The sequence below is a fragment of the Haematobia irritans genome, chromosome 5 (assembly GCF_050003625.1).
Source record: "Haematobia irritans isolate KBUSLIRL chromosome 5, ASM5000362v1, whole genome shotgun sequence".
Lineage (NCBI taxonomy): Eukaryota > Metazoa > Arthropoda > Insecta > Diptera > Muscidae > Haematobia > Haematobia irritans.
Window position 1 is genome coordinate 102,881,778 of NC_134401.1, and position 24,170 is coordinate 102,905,947.

General features: G+C 29.9%; 1 protein-coding gene across 3 annotated transcripts in view; it reads right to left on the bottom strand.

Annotated features, from left to right (window-relative positions):
* Positions 1-17,265: 17,265 nt before the first annotated feature.
* The window catches only part of LOC142241732 (prolyl endopeptidase), a 53,917-nt gene continuing 47,012 nt past the window's right edge, over positions 17,266-24,170 (bottom strand). For all 3 annotated transcript variants that reach the window (XM_075313515.1, XM_075313516.1, XM_075313517.1), the window contains exon 2: positions 17,266-19,809. In XM_075313515.1, coding sequence (XP_075169630.1) covers positions 17,481-19,745 — 2,265 coding nt within the window. In that variant the 5' untranslated portion in view covers positions 19,746-19,809 and the 3' untranslated portion in view covers positions 17,266-17,480. The remainder of the gene's footprint in view (positions 19,810-24,170) is intronic.

Consider the following 24,170-nt stretch of genomic DNA (forward strand, 5'->3'; position numbering starts at 1 on the left):
TGTGGAGGAAATAAATCGAAAAATAATTTGTTGGAGGCAATATAAAACCTCGTGCCAAGTACTCGGGATTGTGGATTATATTCAAGACTTTCACTTTCAATCGATTATAGGCATGAGTCGCCAAGTAAAATCGCAACGAGATTACTAGCACCGCCAGATTTATTCTATCCACTTTTAAAAAGCAAAACTTTTCACAAGACCTGAGTGGCTTCTTTCATTTTTATTTTTGCGGGAATACTTTTTTTCTGTCTTTTTAATGTATGACTTTACTTGTTCACGACCGGTCCGAAAAAGAAAAACATGGGAGTTCTTCACAGGAAGCTCGTGTCTCACTCACCACGCTACGATTATCGTTACCAGCAGTTTATCATCGAAATTCAGTTCGATTCTTGTTACCCAAAATATTGACATAATAACTTGTCTCACACAATACAATATAATGTCTTATGCTAATTGTACAACATATCGCACTATCTTCTACCGTTAGGATTAACATTGGTTTATATGAAAATAAAATGTGAACTTATAGTGAACATTATACATTTTGAAAATATATATTTATTTATATATAATTTATATGCTGCTTTTTTATTTTTAATTTATTTTGTATACATATATATGAATAGGCTTGCAATCAAATTATTCTCTTTTTTTATGATTTCTTTAAAACCGCAACATAGTCTTCTCCACGTGTTCGCTGGTCTCCCTCTTCTTCGACTTTCATGTGGATGCGCAATAAGGCAAATGTCGTCGGCGTAGTCGATGTCGCAGAGGTTTCCTTGTAGACGCCAGGTTATTCCTCTGTGACTCTGTAGATCCTCGTGACATTATTACATCGAGAAGTATGTTGAAGAGGAGTGGTGAGAGGACACATCCTTGGCGTATGCCTATTTCAACTTTTATTTGGTCACTAAGCTGTTGTTCGTGTCGTATTGGGCAAAATGCCCCGTCGTACAGGCTAGCTATTAGTCGGATTATTTTTTTTTTTTTGAACTCTCTTACATTCCAGCGCTTTCAGTATTGCTTCGTGTCGTATGGTATCAAAGGCTTTTGTGAAGTCAATGAAACACAGATAAAGTGGTAATCGCCACTCAACAGATTGTTCGTATAGTATTGACATGGCCGCGGCAAGATTGCCTCGCTCTAAAGCCAACTCGTTCGTTTCTCAAGCTTGGATTCACAAAGTCTGATAGCCTCTTATTTAGAATACGTGATATTACTTTGTTGACCATGTTTAATAATGTGATTCCCCTCCAGTTTTTGTATAAAAATAGGTTACCTTTCTTTGGGAGTAATGTAATAATACCTTTATTTCCTACGGCAAGACTTCTGTTGACCAAAAATTTTATACAAATGGTTGTAAAAGTTCGGCACTCAGCGAACTATCGGCTTTCAATAATTCTGGAGGTATGTTGTCTGGACCAGAAGATTTATGGCACTTCAGAGATGAAATTGCTTGGATTATTTCTGGGATATTGGGACAGGAAGTGTCAAAATGGAGTGCTTCTTCATACTGAGGGCAATTGCAGATATTTTCCAGAGGATGTGTGGGTGCCGTGAGCAGCTCTTTATAATATTTTTCTCATATAATAATAGAGAACATCTCAGGAAATAGTTAGAATGCCATTCCGTGGTGTCATATTAGGCTTATATCACAAACATTTGAACAGACGTGTGGCGTTTGTGTCTGTGTGTGCTAAGGCGTTCTGTTATGGGAGCCACCGTGGTGCAATGGTTAGCATGCCCGCCTTGCATACACAAGGTCGTGGGTTCGATTCCTGCTTCGACCGAACACCAAAAAGTTTTTCAGCGGTGGATTATCCCACCTCAGTAATGCTGGTGACATTTCTGAGGGTTTCAAAGCTTCTCTAAGTGGTTTCACTGCAATGTGGAACGCCGTTCGGACTCGGCTATAAAAAGGAGGTCCCTTGTCATTGAGCTTAACGTGGAATCGGGCAGCACTCAGTGATAAGAGAGAAGTTCACCAATGTGGTATCGCAATGGACTGAATAGTCTAAGTGAGCCTAATACATCGGGCTGCCACCTAACCTAACCTAACCTAACCTATGGTGCCAACAGACCCATGTTCAACTCCCGGTGGAAGCGAAGAAGTTTTTCAATTTGTAAAAATTTAATAATAAGAAAACAGACAAAAACTACTGATAAAAATAAAAAGCGAAATTGGGGAAAAAATTTTTCCTTTTTTTTATAGTTTTTATTTTTTTTATCTCTTCATTCAAATGAACTTCCAAGGCACAACTTCTAAAGCAATGCAAAGGATCCAAAACTGGATTATTTCCGTCCTATGACAAGCCCACGTAAAATTCATTGGATATGATCCAATTTTGCACTACTTCCGGATCGAAAATTGGGAATCCAAACTTCTTTTTTGGAAGCTCTTTTTTTTTTGTTGGGATCCTGAGTCGATGTCCGTCCATCTGTCCGTCTATTGAAATCACACTAACTTCGGAATGAAACAAGCTATCGACCTTAAACTTGACACAAGTAGTTGTTAGTGAATGGTATTGCAAATGGGCCATATCGAACCACTTTTAAGTATAGCCCTTATATACAGTGACTCCCAGATTGGCTTGCGAAGGTTCTTGGAGCAGCAAATTTCATCAGATCCGGTTGACATTTGGTACGTGGTTTTAGCATATGGCCTCTAATACCCAAACCAAAATTTAGTCCATGCCGGTCCATAAATATATATATAGCTCCCACATAAACCGATCCTCAGATTGGGCTAGCGGATCCTTTTGGAGGAGCAAATTTCACCGGATCCGGAACGTGATGTCACTACAAACAAATTTTTTTTACTAATCATGCTAAACTGGTCCATATTTTTTATAGACTCCTCTATATAAGCCGATCAAATTTTATTTCTATAGAAAATTTTGTCAACATTTTATTACTTTAGAAAACTTTATCGAAATTTTATTACTATAGAAGATTTTATCAAAATTTTATTACTATAGAAAATTTTATAAAAATTTTATATCTACAGAAATTTTTGCAAAATTTTATTTCTATAGAAAATTTTTTCAAAATTTTATTTCGTGTTTGTTGTTGATATTGTTGACCTTTTTATTTTAATGTTTATGATTTTTTATCTCATAATCTCGGCTATAGGTCTATAAATAAAACTTGAAATTGTTGGTTTTTTTTTTTTATTTTCCGACATTTCGGTTGACTTCGTCAGAACAGTTTTCAAAGATTTTTGTCTTGTTACTTCGCTGTTTGTTTTTCTACTCGAAATATCGGAAAATAAAAAACAAAAACCAACAATTTCAAGTTTAATTTATAGACCTATAGCCGAGATTATGAGATAAAAAATCATATAAATTTTATTTCCATAGAAAATTTTGTCAAAAATTTATTTCTATAGAAATTTTTGTCAAAAATTTATTTCTATAGAAAATTTTGTCAAAATTTTATTTCTACAGAAAATTTTGTCAAAATTATATTTCTAGAAAATTTTGTCAAAAATTTATTTCTATAGAAAATTTTGTCAAAAATTTATTTCTATAGAAAATTTTTTCACAATTTTATTACTATAGAAAATTTTATTTCTATAGAAATTTTTGCAAAATTTTATTTTTATAGAAAATTTTTGCAAAATTTTATTTTGTGTTTGTTGTTGATATTGTTGACATTTTTATTTTAATTTTTATGATTTTTTATCTCATAATCTCGGTTATAGGTCTATAAATTAAACATGAAATTGTTGGTTTCTTGTTTTTTTATTTTCCGATATTTCGGTTGACTTCGTCAGAACCCTTTTTAAGGATTTTCCCCGCTGTCTGTTTTTCTACTCGAAATATCGAAAAAAAACAACAATTTCAAGTTTAATTTAAAGACCTATAGCCGAGATTATGAGATAAAAAATCCTATACATTTTATTACTATAGAAATTTTTGCAAAATTTTATATCTATAGAATATTTTGTCAATATTTTATTTCTACAGAAAATTTTATCAAAATTAAATTTCTAGAAAATTTTGTCAAAAGTTTATTTGTATAGAAAATTTTGCCAAAAATTTATTTCTATAGAAAATTTTGTCAAAAATGTATGTCTATAGAAAATTTGTCAACATTTTATTACTATTGAAAATTTTATCAAAATTTTATTACTATTGAAAATTTTATCAAAATTTTATTTCTAAAGAACTTTTTGCAAAATTTAATTTCTATAGAAAAATTTGTCAAAATTTTATTTCTATAGAAAATTTTATCAAAATTTTATTTCAATAAAAAATTTTGTCAAAATTTTATTTCAATAAAAATTTTTGTCAAAATTTTATTTCTATAGAAAATTTTGTCAAAATTTTATTTCTATACAAAATTTTCTCAAAATTTTATTTCAATAAAAAATTTTGTCAAAATTTTATTTCAATACAAAATTTTGTCAAAATTTTATTTCTATAGAAAATTTTTGTCAAAATTTTATTTCTTTGAAAATAGAAGTACCTCTTAGTTGGAAAGGAATGTTTTGCAAAATCTACCAAAACATCAAGAATTCTATCAAAAATCTAGTAGCTTTGACAGAATTCTCTGGAAACCGTGGTTAAGATACCTTGCCATCGGCAAGTGTTACCACAACCCAAGTAATTTCCACGAAATCCATGGTGGAGGATACATAAGAGTCGGCCCGGTCGAACTTTTGGTCATATATATTGAAACCTCTCAAACTTGCGACACTCTGAAAACCGGACATCAGCCAAATGTGGACAGTTGTCTGGGTACGTTTGCTATATGAACACATTAGAATTAACTTCTCATAAGTGGACACCTCCCTTACGTGGACAAAATTTTGGCGACCGTGTGTGTTTTGTTTTTATTATTACTCTGAATGTACTTCTGCGTTTCACGCAATGTCGTTTGATGTCTTAGATCAAAAGTTACCTCCTCCATATATGTACCTTGATTTTTTTTTCTTAGAATATACATTTTTGCCCTATGTCATATGTCACTTTTAACTTAGTCCCATGAAAATACTCAAATATTTACACAGATCATTGGATGGTGGAATGATTACAGATAAATAAAATTTGTTTCTTTTATTTTCTGGAAAAGTACCTTTGTGTGTTGCGGGCATATTTCCACAATTCTCTTTTGATATTTTAACCCAACAAAAGAACAACAAACAAACAGAAAACTATGGCAACGAACGGATGCCATGGATGCTCATGATGACGAAGCATTGCTATTTTTAAAGTGAAAACATTCGTGTATTTCAGTGAACATTGTTTTCCACCTGTTTAAGCAGTTTTTGTTTGCTCTCACCCATTGCGAAGATACCTCCAAAGCTAACTCACAGCGATGGCAAAACATCGAGTGGGTGGATGGTTGAGTTTTTTTTCTGTTATTTTCTTTGAGGAAAATTGGCCTTAAACGTTAGTCAAAAGGTGTGAGAAGGCGACGAAGAAAATGCATGGAAATGTTAGCATCTTGGTTGGAGACCATTCCGCGAGTTTGGTAACGCATGAAGTGTATTCGTGTTTGCTTTTTTTTTGTTATTCTAAATTTATGAATTTGTTTATGGTTGATTTAAGTGAATTCATTAAAATAAATAAATATTATGCAAAATACCAAAATTGCATTAAGATCCAAATTAGCCTCTGGCAGATAGCATTCTAAACGTGGAATGGTAGAAAATATGAAGAAAGAAAAAGTACGGATCGAATGGTGGCGACTATGTGATGCTCCAAGACAATTTTACCGATTTTGAAGGATATTATAGTGTTTCGCGCTATTTACTCCCATCCTAAATTTCTGAGCCCCCGTTTATTTTTCATGTCTTTTATACAAAAATACACAAAAAATCCAAACAAACAATCACTTATCCCAGCCGAAGGGAGAAAAGTAATTTCTGAATTTTGCTAGATTGGTGACCGTTCGTTTTTTATGAGCCTCTAAAGTTTTTTCGCCAAATTCGATTTTGAGCAACTTTTTTGCAATTTTCGCATGACCACTATAGTTAAAAAAATGCTCTGATTATTTTTTAAGTCGGCCAACAAAAGTGCTGAATATATTAAAAATTTCATCTTCATGCTCGAAACTGCAAAAATGTCAATAAAATTACCATTTTTATCACCGATTTTTTCGTTTTTCGACTACAGCTTTTGAACCATTGAAGAATTTACCAAACAATCATGGGAAAAATGTAGCCTATAAAATTATGGACAGCTTTCTACTTAATATGTTCAGCACTTTTGTTGGCCGAGTCAAGAGCTTTGTTGAAGACTGCAAAAAAAAATCATAGCAATTTTCGAGCTATGGCCATGCGAAAATTACAAAAAAGTGCTCAAAATCGAATTTGGCGGAAAAACTTTAGAGGCTCATAAAAAATGAACGGCAACCAATCTAGCAAAATCCCGAAATTACTTTACTCCTTCCATCGGATACTTTCGGCTGGGATAAGTGATTTTTGTTTGGAGTCAAAAATTTGAATATTGCACCAGTGCATTTTATACTAAAATTGAAGAGCACTTAGATTTTCCTCCGTATAATAGAAAAATGGAAAATTTATAAGCTAAAATTTTGAATTGCAAAATTCAATTGATGTGTATCAATTTCAAATTAAACAATAATAAATAGTTTGAAGTTAATCCAAAGTTCATATTTATTTTTTCATAGAATTGAGAAAACCCCAATTACTTTTATTCCCATAAAAAAATTGGAAATTGTTTCACAAGCATTTCATTTTAAGAGCATCCCTGGATCCTCCATCAATTCTTTTTCCACTTCCGAAGAAATTCTTTTGGACCAGTCTTAGAAAACAGGCTATTAGGCAGTTTAAAGTCAAAATTTAAATTTTGGACAATTAAATGAACATATACAAAAAAGTAAAAAACACAATAAAAATAAAATTACAAAATTACACTTCCGCGAGGATTTGAACTTGTGCCTTATGAAGAAACTTCTACTAAAGACTGTCATCCACAATCGCATTACTTGGGTTGCGGTAACACTTGCCGATGGCAAGGTATCTTAAAACTTCTTCACACCGTCTTCTAAATTGTAAATTAGTCCATGCGGGGTATATATTAAACAAAACAAAAGGCCAATTATATACGTATATAATTACGTTTAACAGAATTTTCTATAGAAATAAAATTCTGACAAAATTTTCTACTGAAATAAAATTTTGACAACATTTTCTATAGAAATAAAATTCTGACAAAATTTTCTACTGAATTAAAATTTTGACAACATTTTCTATAGAAATAAAATTTTGACACAATTTTCTATAGAAATAACATTTTGACCAAATTTTCTATACAAATAAAATGTTGACAATAGTTTCTATAGAAATAAAATTTTTACAAAATTTTCTATAAAAATAAAATTTTGACAAAATTTTCTGTAGAAATAACATTTTGACAAAATTTTCTATAAAAATAAAATTTTGACAAAATTTTGTATAGTAACAAAATTTTGACAAAATTTTCTACAGAAATAAAATTTTGACGAAATTTTCTATAGAAATACAATTGTGACCAAATTTGCTTTAGGTTAGGTTAGGTGGCAGTCCGAAGTATCAGGCTCACTTAGACTATTCAGTTCGGTGTGATACCACATTGTTGAACTTCTCTCTTATCTCTGAGTGCTGCCCGATTCGATGTTAAGCTCACTGACAAGGGACCTCCTTTTTATAGCCGAGTCCGAACGGCGTTCCACATTGCAGTGAAACCACTTAGAGAAGCTTTGAAACCCTCAGAAATGTCACCAGCATTACTGAGGTGGGATAATCCACCGCTGAAAAACTTTTTGGTGTTCGGTCGAAGTAGGAATCGAACCCACGACCTTGTGTATGCAAGGCGGGCATGCTAACCATTGCACCACGGTGGCTCCCCTTTTGCTTTAGAAATAAAATTTTGACAAAATTTGCTTTAAAAATAAAATTTTGACAAAATTTTCTATAGAAATAAAATTTTGACATAATTTTCGATAGAAATAAAATTTTGACAAAATTTTCTATGGAAATAAAATTTTGACAAAATTTTCTGTAGAAATAAAATTTTGACAAAATTCTGTATAGTAACAAAATTTTGACAAAATTTTCTACAGAAATAAAATTTTGACGAAATTTTCTATAGAAATAAAATTTTGACAAAATTTTCTTTAGAAATAAAATTTTGACAAAATTTGCTTTAGAAATAAAATTTTGACAAAATTTTCTATAGAAATAAAATTGTGACATAATTTTCGATAGAAATAAAATTTTGACAAAATTTTCTATGGAAATAAAATTTTGACAAAATTTTCTATAAAATAAAATTTTGACAAAATTGTCTATAGAAATAAAATTTTAACAAAATTTTCTATAGAAATAAAACAACAACAACAACAACGACACCATTTTCTATAGAAATATAATTTTGATAAAATTTTCTATAGAAATAAACTTTTGATAAAATTTGTTTTAGAAATAAACTTTTGACAAAATTTGTTTTAGAAATAAAATTTTGACAAAATTTTCGATAGAAATAAAATTTTGACAAAATTTTCTGTGGAAATAAAATTTTGACAAAATTTTCTACAGAAATAAAATTTTGACAAAATTGTCTATAGAAATAAAATTTTGACAAAATTTTCTATAGAAATAAACTTTTGACAAAATTTGCTTTAGAAATAAAATTTTGACAAAATTTTCTATAGACATAAAATTTTGACAACATTTTCTATAGAAATAAACTTTTGACAAAATTTTCTATAGAAATAAAATTTTGATAAAATTTTCTATAGAAATAAACTTTTGACAAAATTTGCTTTAGAAATAAAATTTTGACAAAATTTTCTATAGACATAAAATTTTGACAACATTTTCTAAAGAAATAAAATTATGACAAAATTTTGATTGGGGATCGGCTATATATAACTATAGACCGATATGGACCAATTTTGGCAGGGTTGTTACTAGCCGAATCGGATGAATTTTGCTCCTCCACGATGTTCCGGAGGTCAAATCTGGGGATCGATTTATGAGGGGGCTTCATATAATTATGTATCGATATGGACCAATTTTGCCATGGTTGTTATAGACCATATATTAACAGCACATACCAAATTTCAACTGGCTCGGATGAATTTTGCTCCTCCAAGAGGCTCCGGAGCTCAAATCAGGGGATCGGTATATAGGGGGTTTATATATAATTATGGACCGATAAGAAACAATTTTTGCATGGTTGAATGGTGAATGGTGAATTTTTCTCCTCCCAGATCGTCCGGAGGTCAAATATGGGGATCGGTTTATATGGGGGCTATATATATGTTAATTATGGACGGATATGGACCAATTTTAGCATGGTTTTTAGAGACCATATACTAACACGTCGTACCAAATTTCAACCGGATCGGATGAAATGTGCTTCTCTAAGAGGCTCCGCAAGCCAAATATGGGGGTCTGCTTATATGGGAGCTATACGTTAAAGTGGTCCGATATTGCCCATTTGCAATAACGTCCGACCTACATCAATAACAACTACTTATACCAAGTTTGATAGCTTGTTTCGTTCGGAAGTTAGCGTGATTTCAACAGACGGACGGACAGGCTTAGATCGATTCAGAATTTCACCACGACCCAGAATATATATACTTTATGGGGTCTTAGAGCAATATTTCGATGTGTTACCAACTGAATGACAAAGTTAATATACCCCCATCCTATGGTGGAGGGTATAAAAATAAAATGTAAATTTGGTGATAAAATGTTTTTAGTTTTTTTTTTTTATATACTCTTCACGACTACTGTGGTACAGGGTATAATAAGTTTATGCATTTGTATGTAAAGCCCAGAAGGAGTAGTCATACACAGAAAAAAAAGTTCATGAAAATTTTTCCAATTAAAGTCTTAATTTAGTTTTTAACAAATATTCAATTAAAAATTTAATTGATTCAACAAAAATTTTAATTGAAACAAAAATCAATCACAAAAATTAATAGTATCAATTATTTTTTTAATTGATACTATCATTTCTGTGATTGAAGACATTTCAATTAAAAAATTAATTGGATCAATTAAATTCGTGATTGAATCGAAAAAAAAAAAATGTTCTAGTGTAGACTCGTCTTTTAGTATACCGTTCGGCTTACAATGAAATTCTGAATCGATTGAGCGATTTCCATCTGGCCGTCTGTCTGTCTGTATATGTAATATTGTGTGCAAAGTGCAGCTCGCAATTTAAGTCCGATCGTCCTCAAATTTGGCATGGGGTCTTGTTTTTGGGTCAAAGACAATCGACAATTGATTTTGGAAAAAATCGGTTCAGATTTAGATATAGCTGACATATAGCAATTTGATCATAATTGACGTATTTATGAACCGATCTTCTTCAAATTTCGTACATCTGAATATTTTGCAAGTCCTTGCAAACATTGTAATGTCAGACTTTCTGGAGAACGTTTGACATTTCGATAAGGCTCCGACTTGTGTAAATGTTGCCGATTTGGCTAAAAAATACACAATACCATTTATCAGTTATCTTGGAGATTTAGTGAATATCCTTGTAAAATAGGGACTTCTAAGTGGAAAAATTTTAAAAATGCCTCAATATGTCGTATACCTCTAATACATATGTATCGCTCAATAAATCATAAATTTATTTTTGTCAAATTCCATAAAAATTACTTAATCATTCGCATATTTCCCATATTGTAATAATTGTAGAGAATTTGTAGAAGTGTAAAAAAATTAGTCTAAATCGCTTCAGATTTAAATACATGTATATTCTAATTTAGAACTTTATACAGTTCCCAATAAATTTGATTGATTTGAGATGGCACCGAAAATTTTGATCGACACTGTCGTGAAGGGTATAATATAGTCGGAAGCCACCGTGGTGCAATGGTTAGCATTCCCGCTTTCATACACAAGTTCGTGGGTTCGATTCCTGCTTCGACCGAACACGAAAAAGTTTTTCAGCGGTAGATTATCCCACCTCAGAAATGCTGGTGACATTTCTGAGAGTTTCAAAGTTTCTCTGGTTTCACTGCAATGTGGAATGCCGTTCGGACTCGGCTATAAAAGGGAGATCTTTTGTCATTGAGCTTAACATGGAATCGGGCAGCACTCAGTGATAAGAGAGAAGTTCACCAATGTGGTATCACAATGGACTGAATAGTTTAAGTGAGCCTGATACATCGGGCTGCCGCCTAACCTAGTCGGCCCCACCCGACTTTAGACCTTACTTACATGTCTTTTCTCCATTTTCTTCATTCAAATGATTTTCCAAGACACAACTTTTAAAGCAATGCAAAGGATCCGAAAACGAAGTACTTCCGTTCTATGAAAAGCCCATGTAAAATCGATTGCATATGATCCAATTTTGCACTACTTCCGGATCACAAGTTGGTGATCCAAACTTCTTTTTTGGAAACCCTTTTTTTCCTGGGAACATATATACTTAATGGGACCTGAGACCAATATTTCGATGCGTTACCAACGGAATGACAAAGTTAGTATACCCCCGCATCCATATAGTGGAGGGTTTAAAAAAAGCTTATTTCCACTTGAAATTTTAATTTAAAAAGTCTTAAATTTTTTCCCACACTGTAGTATAAATGTTTACATTATCCAGAGTACAAGTTCATGTTATTATCGGTGTCCATATACCATTTGTGGAACGATCATCATCATATGCTTTTCCTTCCAACATATCGACTTGTTTAGAGGTTTTGACCTTGAATTAGTATATCTATACAATTTGTATAGATATATTGTATATGTTTTAGCAGTTAATAGGAATTAAGAAAGATTATATTATTTAATATAAATTTATTTAATTGTCATTTTGATATAGGGTCTGTATAAAAAACACACATAATTTATATTTATGTTTGTGAAAATAAATTAAAAATTCATTAACTCATGTCTCTGTATATATGAAGGCTAATCGGTTTAAAAAAATAATTCGAAAATAAAACAAGTAAACACAGCCAGGCCGAATATTATGTACCCTCCACCATGGGTATTACTTGGGTTGTAAGAACAGTTGCCGATGGCAAGTTATCTATAAACTTCTTAACATTGTCTTCTAAATTGCAACTTAGTACATATAGACAACACAAGCCTCTTTAGTTCTTGATCGTTTTACATATTCTTGATCGTTGATCTATAAATAATTTATTTTTTTTTTATATATTATAATTATGGACCGATATGGACCAATTTTTGCATGGTTGTTAGAGACCATATACATAATAACATCAAGTACTAAATGTCAACCGAATTGGATAAAATTTGTCCCTCCAAGAGGCTATGGGGATCGGTTTATATGGGGGCCGATATTCACCAATTTTTTTATAGTTTTAAAAGGCCGAAGACTAACACCAAGTCCGGATCGGATGATTTTTACTTTTGCAAGAGACTCCGCAAACACGGTTGCCACTCATGCCAAAAATAATCGACCAAAATTTGAAGACAATTTGATCAAAAATCTATCAAAGTAAAAAAAAAAAATTGAAGTTTGAAGCTTTTGTGGTAATTTTCGTAATTACAATGTTTTTTCTTTGTTTTATTATTCTATTTTAGAAGTTTATTTCAGAAGTTACAATATTCGATTTTTTTAGCCTGCACCAACAAGGGAAAGTTACTATTTTTTTTAAATGTGAAAACTTACAATTAAATTTGACGACGTGACGAACTGAAATACAAATTTTAAAGATATTGAATATATAGAAAATTTTGTCAATTTTTATTTCATTAGAAAATTTTTCATTATTTTTTATATTTATATTATCTCTATTTTTTTTCTATAGAAAATTTTGTCAAAATTTTATTTCTATAGAAAATTTTGTCAAAATTTTATTCCTATAGAAAATCTTGTGAAAATGTTATTTCTACAGAAAATTTTGACAAAATTTTGTCAAAAATTTATTTCTATAGAAAATTTTGTCAACATTTTATTTCTATAGAAAATTTTGTCAATATTTTAGTTATATAGAAAATTTTATTTCTATAGAAAATTTTGTTAACATTTTATTTCTATAGAAAATATTGTCTAAATTTTATTTCTATAGAAAATATTGTCAAAATTTTATTTTTATAGAAAATTTTGTTAAAATTTTATTTATAGAAAATATTGTCAAAATTTTATTTCTATAGTAACTTTGTCAACATTTTTATTTCATTAAAAAGTTTTGTCAAAATCTTATTTCCATAGAAAATTTTGTTAAAATTTTATTTCTATAGAAAATTTTGTTAAAATATAGAAAATATTGTCAAACTTTTATTTCTATAGAAAATTTTGTCAAAATTTTATTTCTATAGAAAATTTTTATCAGAATTGTATTCCTATAGATTATTTTGTAAAAATTTTATTCCTATAGGAAATTTTGTCAGAATGTTATTTCCATAGGAAATTTTGTCAAAATGTTATTTCTATAGAAAATTTTGTTAAAATTTTATTTCTATAGAAAATATTGTCTAAATTTTATTTCTATAGAAAATATTGTCAAAATGTTATTTCTATATCAAATTTTGTCAAACTTTTATTTCTATAGCAAATTTTGTCAACATTTCTATTTATTTAAAAATTGTGTCAAAATTTTATTTCTATACAAAATTTTGTCAAAATTTTATTTCTATACAAAATTTTGTCAAAATTTTATTTCTATAGAAAATTTTGTTAAAATATAGAAAATATTGTCAAAATTTTATTTCTATCGAAAATTTTGTCAACATTTCTATTTATTAAAAAATTGTGTCAAAATTTTATTTCTATAGAAAATTTTGTCAAACTTTTATTTCTATAGAAAATTTTGTCAAAATTTTATTTCTATAGAAAATTTTGTTAAAATTTTATTTCTATAGAAAATATTGTCTAATTTTATTTCTATAGAAAATATTGTCAAAATTTTATTTTTGTAGAAAATTTTGTCAACATTTTATTTCTATAGAAAATTTTGTCAAACTTTTATTTCTATAGAAAATTTTGTAAAACTTTTATTTCTATACAAAATTTTGTCAAAATTTTATTTCTATAGAAAATTTTGTCAAAATTTTATTTCAATAGAAAATTTTGTAAAAATTTTATTTCTATAGAAAATTTTGTCAAAATTTTATTTCTATAGAAAATTTTGTCAAAATATTATTTCTATAGTAAATTTTGTCAAAATTGTATTTATATAGAAAATTTTGTCAAAATTTTATTTCTATAGAAAATGTTATCAATATTATATTTCTATAGAAAATTTTGTCAAAATTATTTATTAAAAAATTGTGTCAAAATTTTATTTCTATAGAAAATTTTGTCAAAATTTTATTTCTATAGAAAATTTTGTCAAAGTTGTATTTCTATAGAAAATTTTGTCAAAATTTTATTTCTATAGAAAATTTTGTCAAAATTGTATTTCTATAGAAAATTTTGTCAAAATTTTATTTCTATAGAAAATTTTCTAAAAATGTCATTTCTATAGAAAATTTTTTCAAAAGTTTTATTTCATTAAAAACTTTTGTCACAATTTTACTTTTATAGAAAATTTTGTCTATAGAAATTTTTTCGAAATTTTATTTCTATAGAAAATTTTGTCAAAATTTGATTTCTATAGAAAATTTTGTCAAAATTTGATTTCTATAGAAAATTTTGTCAAAACTTTATTTCTATAGAAAATTTTGTCAAAATGTGATTTCTATAGAAAAATTTGTCAAAATTTGATTTGTATAGAAAATTTTGTCAAAATTTTATTTCTATGGAAAATTTTGTCAAAATTTTATTTCTATAGAAAATTTTGTCAAAATTTGATTTGTATAGAAAATTTTGTCAAAATTTTATTTCTATGGAAAATTTTGTCAAAATTTTATTTCTATAGAAAATTTTGTCAAAATTTTATTTCTATAGAAAATTTTGTCAAAATTTTATTTCTATAGAAAATTTTGTCAAAGGTTTATTTCTATGGAAAATTTTGTCAAAATTTTATTTCTATAGAAAATTTTGTCAAAATTTTATTTCTATAGAAAATTGTGTCAAAATTTTATTTCTATAGAAAAATTTGTCAAAATTTTATTTCTATAGAAAATGTTGTCAAAATGGTATCAAGATTGTATACCTATAGAAAACTTTGTCAAATTTTTATTCCTATAGACATTTTGTCAAATTTTTATTCCTGTAGACATTTTGTCAAAATTTTATTTCTATAGAAAATTTTGTCAAAATTTTATTTCTATAGAAAATTTTGTTAAAATATAGAAAATATTGTCAACATTTTATTTCTATCGAAAATTTTCGCAAAATTTTATTTCTATAGAAAATTTTGTCAAAATTTTATTTCTATAGAAAATTCTGTTAAAATTCTATTTCTATAGAAAATTTTGTCAAAATTTATTTCTATAGAAAATTATGTCAAAATTTTATTTCTATAGAAAATTTTGTCAAAATTTTATTTCTATAGAAAATTTTGTCAAAATTTTATTTTATTTCTATAGAAAATTTTCTAAAATGTTATTTCTATAGAAAATTTTGCCAAAATTTTTATTTCATTAAAAACTTTTGTCACAATTTTACTTTTACAGAAAATTTTGTCTATAGAAATTTTTTCGAAATTTTATTTCTATAGAAAATTTTGTCAAAATTTTATTTCTATAGAAAATTTTGTAAAAATTTTATTTCTATACAAAATTTTGTCAAAATTTTATTTCTATACAAAATTTTGTCATAATTTTATTTCTATAGAAAATTTTGTAAAAATTTTATTTCTATAGAAATTTTTCTAAAAATTTTATTTCTATAGAAATTTTTCTAAAAATTTTATTTCTATAGAAAATTTTCTAAACATTTTATTTCTATAGAAAATTTTCTAAAAATTTTATTTCTATAGAAAATTTTGTCACAATTTTACTTCTATAGAAAATTTTGTCAAAATTTTATTTCTATATCAAATTTTGTCAAACTTTTATTTCTATAGAAAATTTTGTCTACATTTTATTTATTAAAAAATTGTGTCAAAATTTTATTTCTATAGAAAATTTTGTCAAAATTTTATTTCTATAGAAAATTTGTCAAAATTTTATTCCTATAGGAAATTTTGTCAAAATTTTATTTCTATAGAAAATTTTGTTAAAATTTTTTTTCTATAGAAAATATTGTCTAATTTTATTTCTATAGAAAATATTGTCAAAATTTTATTTTTATAGAAAATTTTGTCCACATTTTATTTCTATAGAAAATTTTGTCAAAATTTTATTCCTATAGGAAATTTTGTCAAAATTTTATTTCTATAGAAAATTTTGTTAAAATTTTATTTCTATAGAAAATATTGTCTAATTTTATTTCTATAGAAAATATTGTCAAAACTTTATTTTAATAGAAAATTTTGTCAACATTTTATTTCTATAGAAAATATTGTCAAAATTTTATGTCTACAGAAAATTTTGTCAAAATTTTATTTCTATAGCAAATTTTGCCAAATTGTATCAAGATTGTATACCTATAGAAAAGTTTGTCAAAATTTTATTCCTATAGAAATTTTGTCAAAATTTTATTTCTATAGAAAATTTTGTCAAAATTTTACTTCAATAGAAAATTTTGTCAAAAATTTTATTTTTATAGAAAATTATGTCAAAATTTTATTTCTATAGAAAATTTTGTCAAAATTTTGTTTCTATAGAAAATTTTGTCAAAATTTTGTTTCTATAGAAAATTTTGTCAAAATTTCCAACCTTTGGTGGGTATTTTCTTATTCATCTTTTCAGAATCGATCGATGGGATTGGCAGGTAGGGAGATTGTGACTTGGGAATAGTCATTAAACAAAGAGCCGACTCCAAGAAATGGGACCCTTCTTGTAATGTGATTTGAATCAATAAAGAAATACAGTCCGAAGGATTGATAACTGAAAAATCGGCCATAAGAAATCTATAACAAAATAATCGATGTTTAGTACAAAAGACTATTACAAACCATAATCAACTTGGACTACTTTCAACTTAAGACGGAATAGCTATTCCATCTTAAAAATAAACAATTCGGGTGAGAGTAGCCACCAAAGACAATAAATTGTAGGAAGATAGGAAATTGGCTAATGAGGAGATCAAACCATTTACGATGTTAGTTTCATACGCGAACCAAACGAGTATACGACAAGTATTGACATAGCATTAACCAAACATGTATGGAACTAACATGGTATATACAACATTTGGTATGACGCAAGCCAATTTCCTATCTTCCTAAAGTTTAGTGTCTTTGGTAGACACGACTAAACTCTGCGTTAAATCCAAAATCATTTACTTTGCCTTAACGAAACCCAAAATCAAACAAAAATCGTTTTATTCAGTTCTTTTCTTTATATTTATTGAAATATGTATACAGATGCGTTAATAGATTTTATTAGAAAAAAAGCAGCTGGGATTATATAATTTATTAATACAAAAAACTGTTCAAGAGTTAGTAAAACGTAGAAGACGAAGAAAAATTTAAAACTTGAGATACAGATTGAAATTGTGACACTTTTCCATTCATGCGATTATGGCAAAACATGATTACAAATTGACCTTATCAATGTTAAGACTTCTTAGCATAAAGGTCAATACATCGGTGGCCTCTTCAATTCGTTTCGATGTGGGTTTTCCAGCACCATGACCAGCTTTACTATATACACGCAACAATATGGGATTCTTTTGATATTCCGAATTGCGAACGGCCTCTTGGAGGGCAGCTATGAATTTCAATGAATGCAAAGGACTAACACGGTCATCATGATCGGCAGTGAGTATTAAAGTAGAGGGATATTCCTCTTTTGGCGTTTTGGGTGTGTGAACATTGTGCAGTGGTGAGTACTTGAGGAGATTTTCAAAATGTTCCTTTTCATCGGGATTGCCATAGTCCGAACACCAGGCATGGCCAATGGTGAATTTATGGAAACGCAACATATCCATAACACCCACTTGGGCAACAGCAGCTCCAAAGAGATCAGGACGTTGATTTATACAAGCTCCCACTAAGAGACCCCCGTTGGAGCCTCCCTGGATGACTAAACGATCTTTCGTGGTATAATTTTGGGCCACCAAATATTCAGCTGCCGTCTGGAAGTCATCAAAGACATTTTGTTTGTTCAATAAACGACCAGCATTATGCCATTTTTCACCATATTCACCACCACCACGCAAATTGGGATAGGCAATGACCCCGTCGAATGTATCGATAAACATAAGACCGGTAATACCAAATGAGGGTTGCATGCTGATGTTGAACCCTCCATAGCCATATAAGAAACAAGGACGTGGTGTTCTCTCCTTGGCTTCGGTGTTTTTATATACAATAAACATGGGAATTTTCGTAGAGTCTTTACTCTCGTAGAAGACCTGCTCCACTTTGTAATTGGATGCGGAGAAACCTTCCAAGTTCAATTTAATCTCCCGCAATACCTTTGGTGTAAAATTATTCCACTTAAAATCATAATGATAAATGGTTCCAGGCGTCAAGAATGACGAAAAGTTATAGAACAATTCCGAGTGTTCCTTCTTCCCCGACAGGGCCACAACAGTGCCAATATCCAAATCGAATTTATGAATCAATTCACCTGTCTGCAGAGAATGTACCTGCAAGACACTCTTCACGTCTTGTATATAACCTAAGACGAGCTTATCATCATTTACACAATGCACCCAATCCAAGACATCCGAGGCATGTTCTGCAATCAGGGTTTGCCAATTCTCTTGGGCTGGATTTTCAAAATCGATCATTATAACACGATAATTGGAAGCATCTTTGTTGGTACGGAAATACATTTTGGAGCCGGTGTTCGTTATATAGTCATAATCGGATTCGAATTTCTCTACGATTTTCTTGATTTTTAGCTTGGAGTTGATCTCGGCTCCCTCCACTAAATCGGCATAGTAGAGAATATTGTCACGACAGTCTTTAACAATGGGCATTACCAGGTATTTTCCGCAATCGGATACCACAGATTGTATACGCCAAGTGGGTTCCTCGGGAAACTCGGCTACCAGAACATCCTTCTCTTGCGGTTGACCCACATAATGATAATAAAGCTTTTGATTTTCGTTCTGCTTAGTCTCCGAGCCATCAGTTTTTCCCTCTTGCTCAGGATAACGGCCATAGAAAAAACCTTTGTTATCCTTGGTCCATGATATATCGGAGAATTTCACCTTTTCCAAGACCTCATCCAGATCTTTGCCCGTATCCACATTGCGTATATAAATCTTAATCCAATCGGAACCACTTTCACTCAATCCATATGCCATGAATTTACCATCTTCCGAGAATGACTTCTGGGCCAAGGCAATGGTACCATCGCTCGACAAAGCATTGGGATCAAAGAACAATCGGGGTTCGCCATCCAAGCTGTCCTGTTGATACATGACACTTTGATTTTGTAAACCGGAATTCTTATAGAAATAATAATACTGTCCATGTTTCATGGGACATCCATATTTCTCATAGTTCCATAATTTGGTTAACTTCTCATTGATTTTCTTCCAAGCCTCACAGCCCTCCAGAAAAGGTTGGCTTATTTTATTTTGTTCTTCGACATATTTTTGTGTTTCCTCCGAATCGGGATCCTCCAACCAGCGGTAGACATCTTTCACCTCAACACCATGGAATTTTTCCACAACGCTTTCATCTTTTCTCGCTACTGGATATTTTAAAGGTGAAATTTTCGTATCAGAACCAGACAAATTAAGAGCTTCGGCAGTCATGGCAGTGGATTTTATACTTGATGCGTAATGCCGTCGAAGAAGTTTGGACAAGTTCTGGATGAGTTTAAAATTGGAAATTTGCATTCAGTTGCTCTCAACTAAGGAAATAAGAAGAATCCGGAGATAATAGGGGCTAATGGTAAGGAATCTGTGGACAGAAAGTAAAATAATAGTGAGTTTCAATAAAAGAAGTTTATCTTTATTTAGTGGCGGATTATGTTGTAGGTTCCCGATTATTTCCAATTGGAAATCTCATTAAAATTATAATTGGCTCGTATTTTATTTAGTACACCACTGTGAAAGGAAATGCAATGTAGATCTTAAGCAAATAGCAGAATGCGATTCCAGGACAACCCACACAGAATCGTTTCTAGCATTACTTCGGGGTGATTTCCTGACTACTCAGCATTATAGCCTGCGTGCAGACATCCGAAATATTCTTTAGGGGAATACAAACTTTGTCATTCCGATTATAAAGCATCGAAATAATGGTCTCAGACTCTGAAATGTATATACATTGTTGATCGTGGTGGAAATCTGAGTCGATCTAGCGATGTCCATCCGCCCTATGGATTCTAGAGCGAAAATGAAATTTTTTTCATGATCAAACATTTTTATATGCCTATGCCATTTTTATATGCCGAAGTTAATTCATGCACTGCAAAAAATATATTATTGTGAGGCCAAAATTTCGTATCCTTAAAATACAAGGCGAATTTTGCTTAGCATAGCATTTCAATGAAGTCCTTTTGTCCTTATAGTTAAGGGATTCGACTTAAAAATGTGCATCTTTACTTGAACGAAAATTTTGTTTTGGCTTGGCTTCAATAATTCTGAAAAATTCTGAAACCTTCATCAAAATTAATGAAATTGTTTTTAAATTTGTTGACTTTTCGCAAGAGTCGTAAAAATTTTGCTCGACTCGGACTCCGGTTAAACTAAATTTTTAAATCACTTCACATTTTTGTAACTAAATAAGTTTTACGCAAAATAATTTCCATTGCGTCATTCATTCGATCAATATACGGTATGGCTGTAAATAAAAAGCAACTTCCAATTACGGAGATCATTTTATGTTTCCTAGAATGTTAGAGCAGATGGACTGTATCGATCCATTTTAATGCCTACCAACATTTTTTTGAAATATTTCGAACAATCGATTTTATTTTTTTAATTTTATTATGATTATTATATGGAATGAGGGCATCGATATGTATGTATATGGTCTACCTACATATCGATGCCCTCATTCCAGAGTGCACTAAGTCGACTTAGCATGTTTTGATGGAGTTCGCTGTTTTTATTCGGATTGATGTGAATTGCATCCTGTCAAAAGTTCGAATTAATTGGACATTTCTATCAAAAGTTATGGTTAATATTGTAACATACTTAGGCTTTGACTAAAGTTTTAAAAAATGTTCGAACCAATAACGACAATAAGGTTTGTTCGGTCTTTTTTAGCTATGTTCTATTATCACTATTTTGAGTTCGTACACGCTAAAAAAAATATAAAAAATATGATTTTAAGAACGAAAATAAGGGAATTTCTATCTTATACGGGTTTTGAAAAATGTCAAAAAACAAAACTTGTTTCTTGTTTCCTGTAAAATTTACTTTTTAGACTTAGCGCACTTTGGAATGTAGACGTGGATATATACATATGTCGAATATTGGCAGATTTTTTTTTCAATAGAAGATACAGTTCCTATCTATCGGATAGGATTTTTTTTTTTAAATTTATTTCTATAGAAAATTTTGTCAAAATTTTATTTATATAGATATTTTGGTCAAAATTTTATTTTTATAGAACATTTTCTCAAAATTTTATTTTTATAGTAAAGTTTGTCAAAATTTTATTTCTATAGAAAATTTTGTCAAAATTTTATTTCTATAGAAATTTTTTCCAAAATATTATTTCTATAGAAAACTTTTTCAAAATTTTATTTCTATAGAAAATTTTCTCAAAATTTTATTTTACAGATAATTTTGTCAAAATTTTATTTATATAGAACATTTTTCAAAATTTTCTTTCTATATCAAATTTTCTCAAAATTTATTTCTATAGTAAATTTTCTCAAAATTTTCTTTCTATAGCAAATTTTCTCAAAATTTATTTCTATAGTAAATTTTCCCGAAATTGTATTTCTTACTGACGGTCACTGATACTCACTGCTAGGTCTAATACATATCTATCGACTGATGAATCATAAATGCATTTTTGCGAAATTGCCTGTTTGCGAATCTGATTGCTGCTGATATTGAGTTATTGATAATTGAGTGATTTGGGGATGAGTTTGTTGATGTTTGATGTTGGCTTTCGATATTTAATACTTGATGGCGATTGATCCGGTCTGGTGGACGGAACATGTTCTACGTCGGGGTCACCAATTTGTAAGTTCACGTTTTGGATATTTAAAAATCAAACTTCTTTATTTGAGTTTAAAAATGGAATGAAAATTCAATATATAAAAATTGACAAGAAAAATTATAATTTCTATTACAAACATACATTTTAATTTAAAATTGTGTAGTGCAGGTTCGTCGCCACAAAGTCTTACAAAATATTTTCCAAATCAGGTCAGTTTTAAATGTTGGTTAATGGGAACATAAACCTTTATATAAAGCACTCAAAAAATTTAAAGGATTTTAGATTTTGTCGAAATGTAGATCTAAATACAAAGTTGTGCAGGGTATATTATAGTCGGCCCCGCTCGACTTCAGACTTTCCTTATTTATTTTTTTATACCCACCACCATAGATTGGTGACGGGGGTATAATAAGTTTGTCATTCCGTTTGTAACACATCGAAATATCGATTTCCGACTATATAAAGTATATATATTCTTGATCAGGGAGGAATTCTAAGACGATATGGCCATGTCCGTCTGTCTGTCTGGCTGTCTGTTGTAATCACGCTACAGTCTTCAATAATGAAGCAATCGTGCTGAAATTTTGCACAAACTCGTCATTTGTCTGCAGGCAGGTCAAGTTCGAAGATGGGCTATATCGGCCAAGGTTTTGATATAGTCCCCATATAAACCGACCTCCCGATTTGGGGTCTTGGGCTTATAGAAATCGTAGTTTTTATCTAATTTGTCTGAAATTTGAAATCTAGAGGTATTTTATGACCATAAAGAGGTATGCCAAAAATGGTGAGTATCGGTCTATGTTTTGGTATAGCCCCCATATAGACCGATCTCCCGATTTTACTTCTTGGGCTTATAGAAACCGTAGTTTTTATCCAATTTGCCTGAAATTGGAAATCTAGAGGTATTTTCGGGGCATAAAGAGGTGTGCCGAAAACGGTTAGTATCGGTCCGTATTTTAGTATAGCCCCCATAAGAACGATTTCCCGATTTAACTCCTTAGGTTTCTAGAAACCGTAGTTTTTATCCGATTTGCCTGAAATTGTAAATATTCTGGTATTTAAGGCTCACAAAACGTGTATCGGATTAAGTTTTTATCGGTCCATTTGGTAATGCCTCCATATAGACCGATTTCACTTCTTAAGAGTATAGAAGGCGCACTGATCATAAAAATTGCTTGAAACTCAATGTAAAATTTCCAGATTTTATTTCTCGGGTGAAAATCTACAGATTTAAAATTTCAAATCAAGACGTTATTTTATAATTTTCTTGCACACTTACAAGAGATGTTAATGATTCCTCTAAAACTCAAACAAAAATGGTTCTTATAAATCCAGAATCTGATATAGTCCTCATAGGTGAAATCTTTAAATGTATCTTCGGGAAGTGTCCTCAAGTCCTCAAGCCCGCCTGAAATTTCAAAGGAAACCCTAATATTTGGTTCATGGTGGTGGGTATTTAAGATTCGGCCCGGCCGAACTTACTGCTGTATATACTTGTTTTTTACTAAAATTGTGTTTCGTCCCATAACGTTAGATTTAAATTTTAACTACATAGATTTTGTTGAAGTGTATATAATTTTGTCTAAATAGGTTCAGATTCAAATTCATGCATATGGGAATATAATATAATATATATAGCTCGCAACAAACTTAAAGGATTTGAGATGGTATCAATAATTATTATTTTATTTATTAAACATAGGACAGACAATGCCTTTAAATTTGAAATATAGAGTTCAATTGGCATCAAATGTGAAATGAATAAATAAATACGATAACTTAACATATATCGATGCAATTACGACACCCCCCACATTAGAACTAAAAATTAGTGGTATTAAAATGAAAATTATATCGACTATGGAGTCGGAGTCGAGGCAGGCGAAAAATGCTGGAGTCGGAGTCGAAGTCGAGCAGCCCTGCCCATAACTTCAATTTCTTAATTAAGTATAAATTATGACATGGTTCAAGTAAAAAAACCTTCTTTAAAATATTATTTCAGAATACGTTTTAGCATTATAGTCAAATTACAAAAATCACCGATATTAAGACCATTTCAATAATATTATTATTATGCTTTTATTACGTTCCAGTTTTTTTTTTACAATTTTCTGAACGAAACACCTTTACACCCAGAGAAG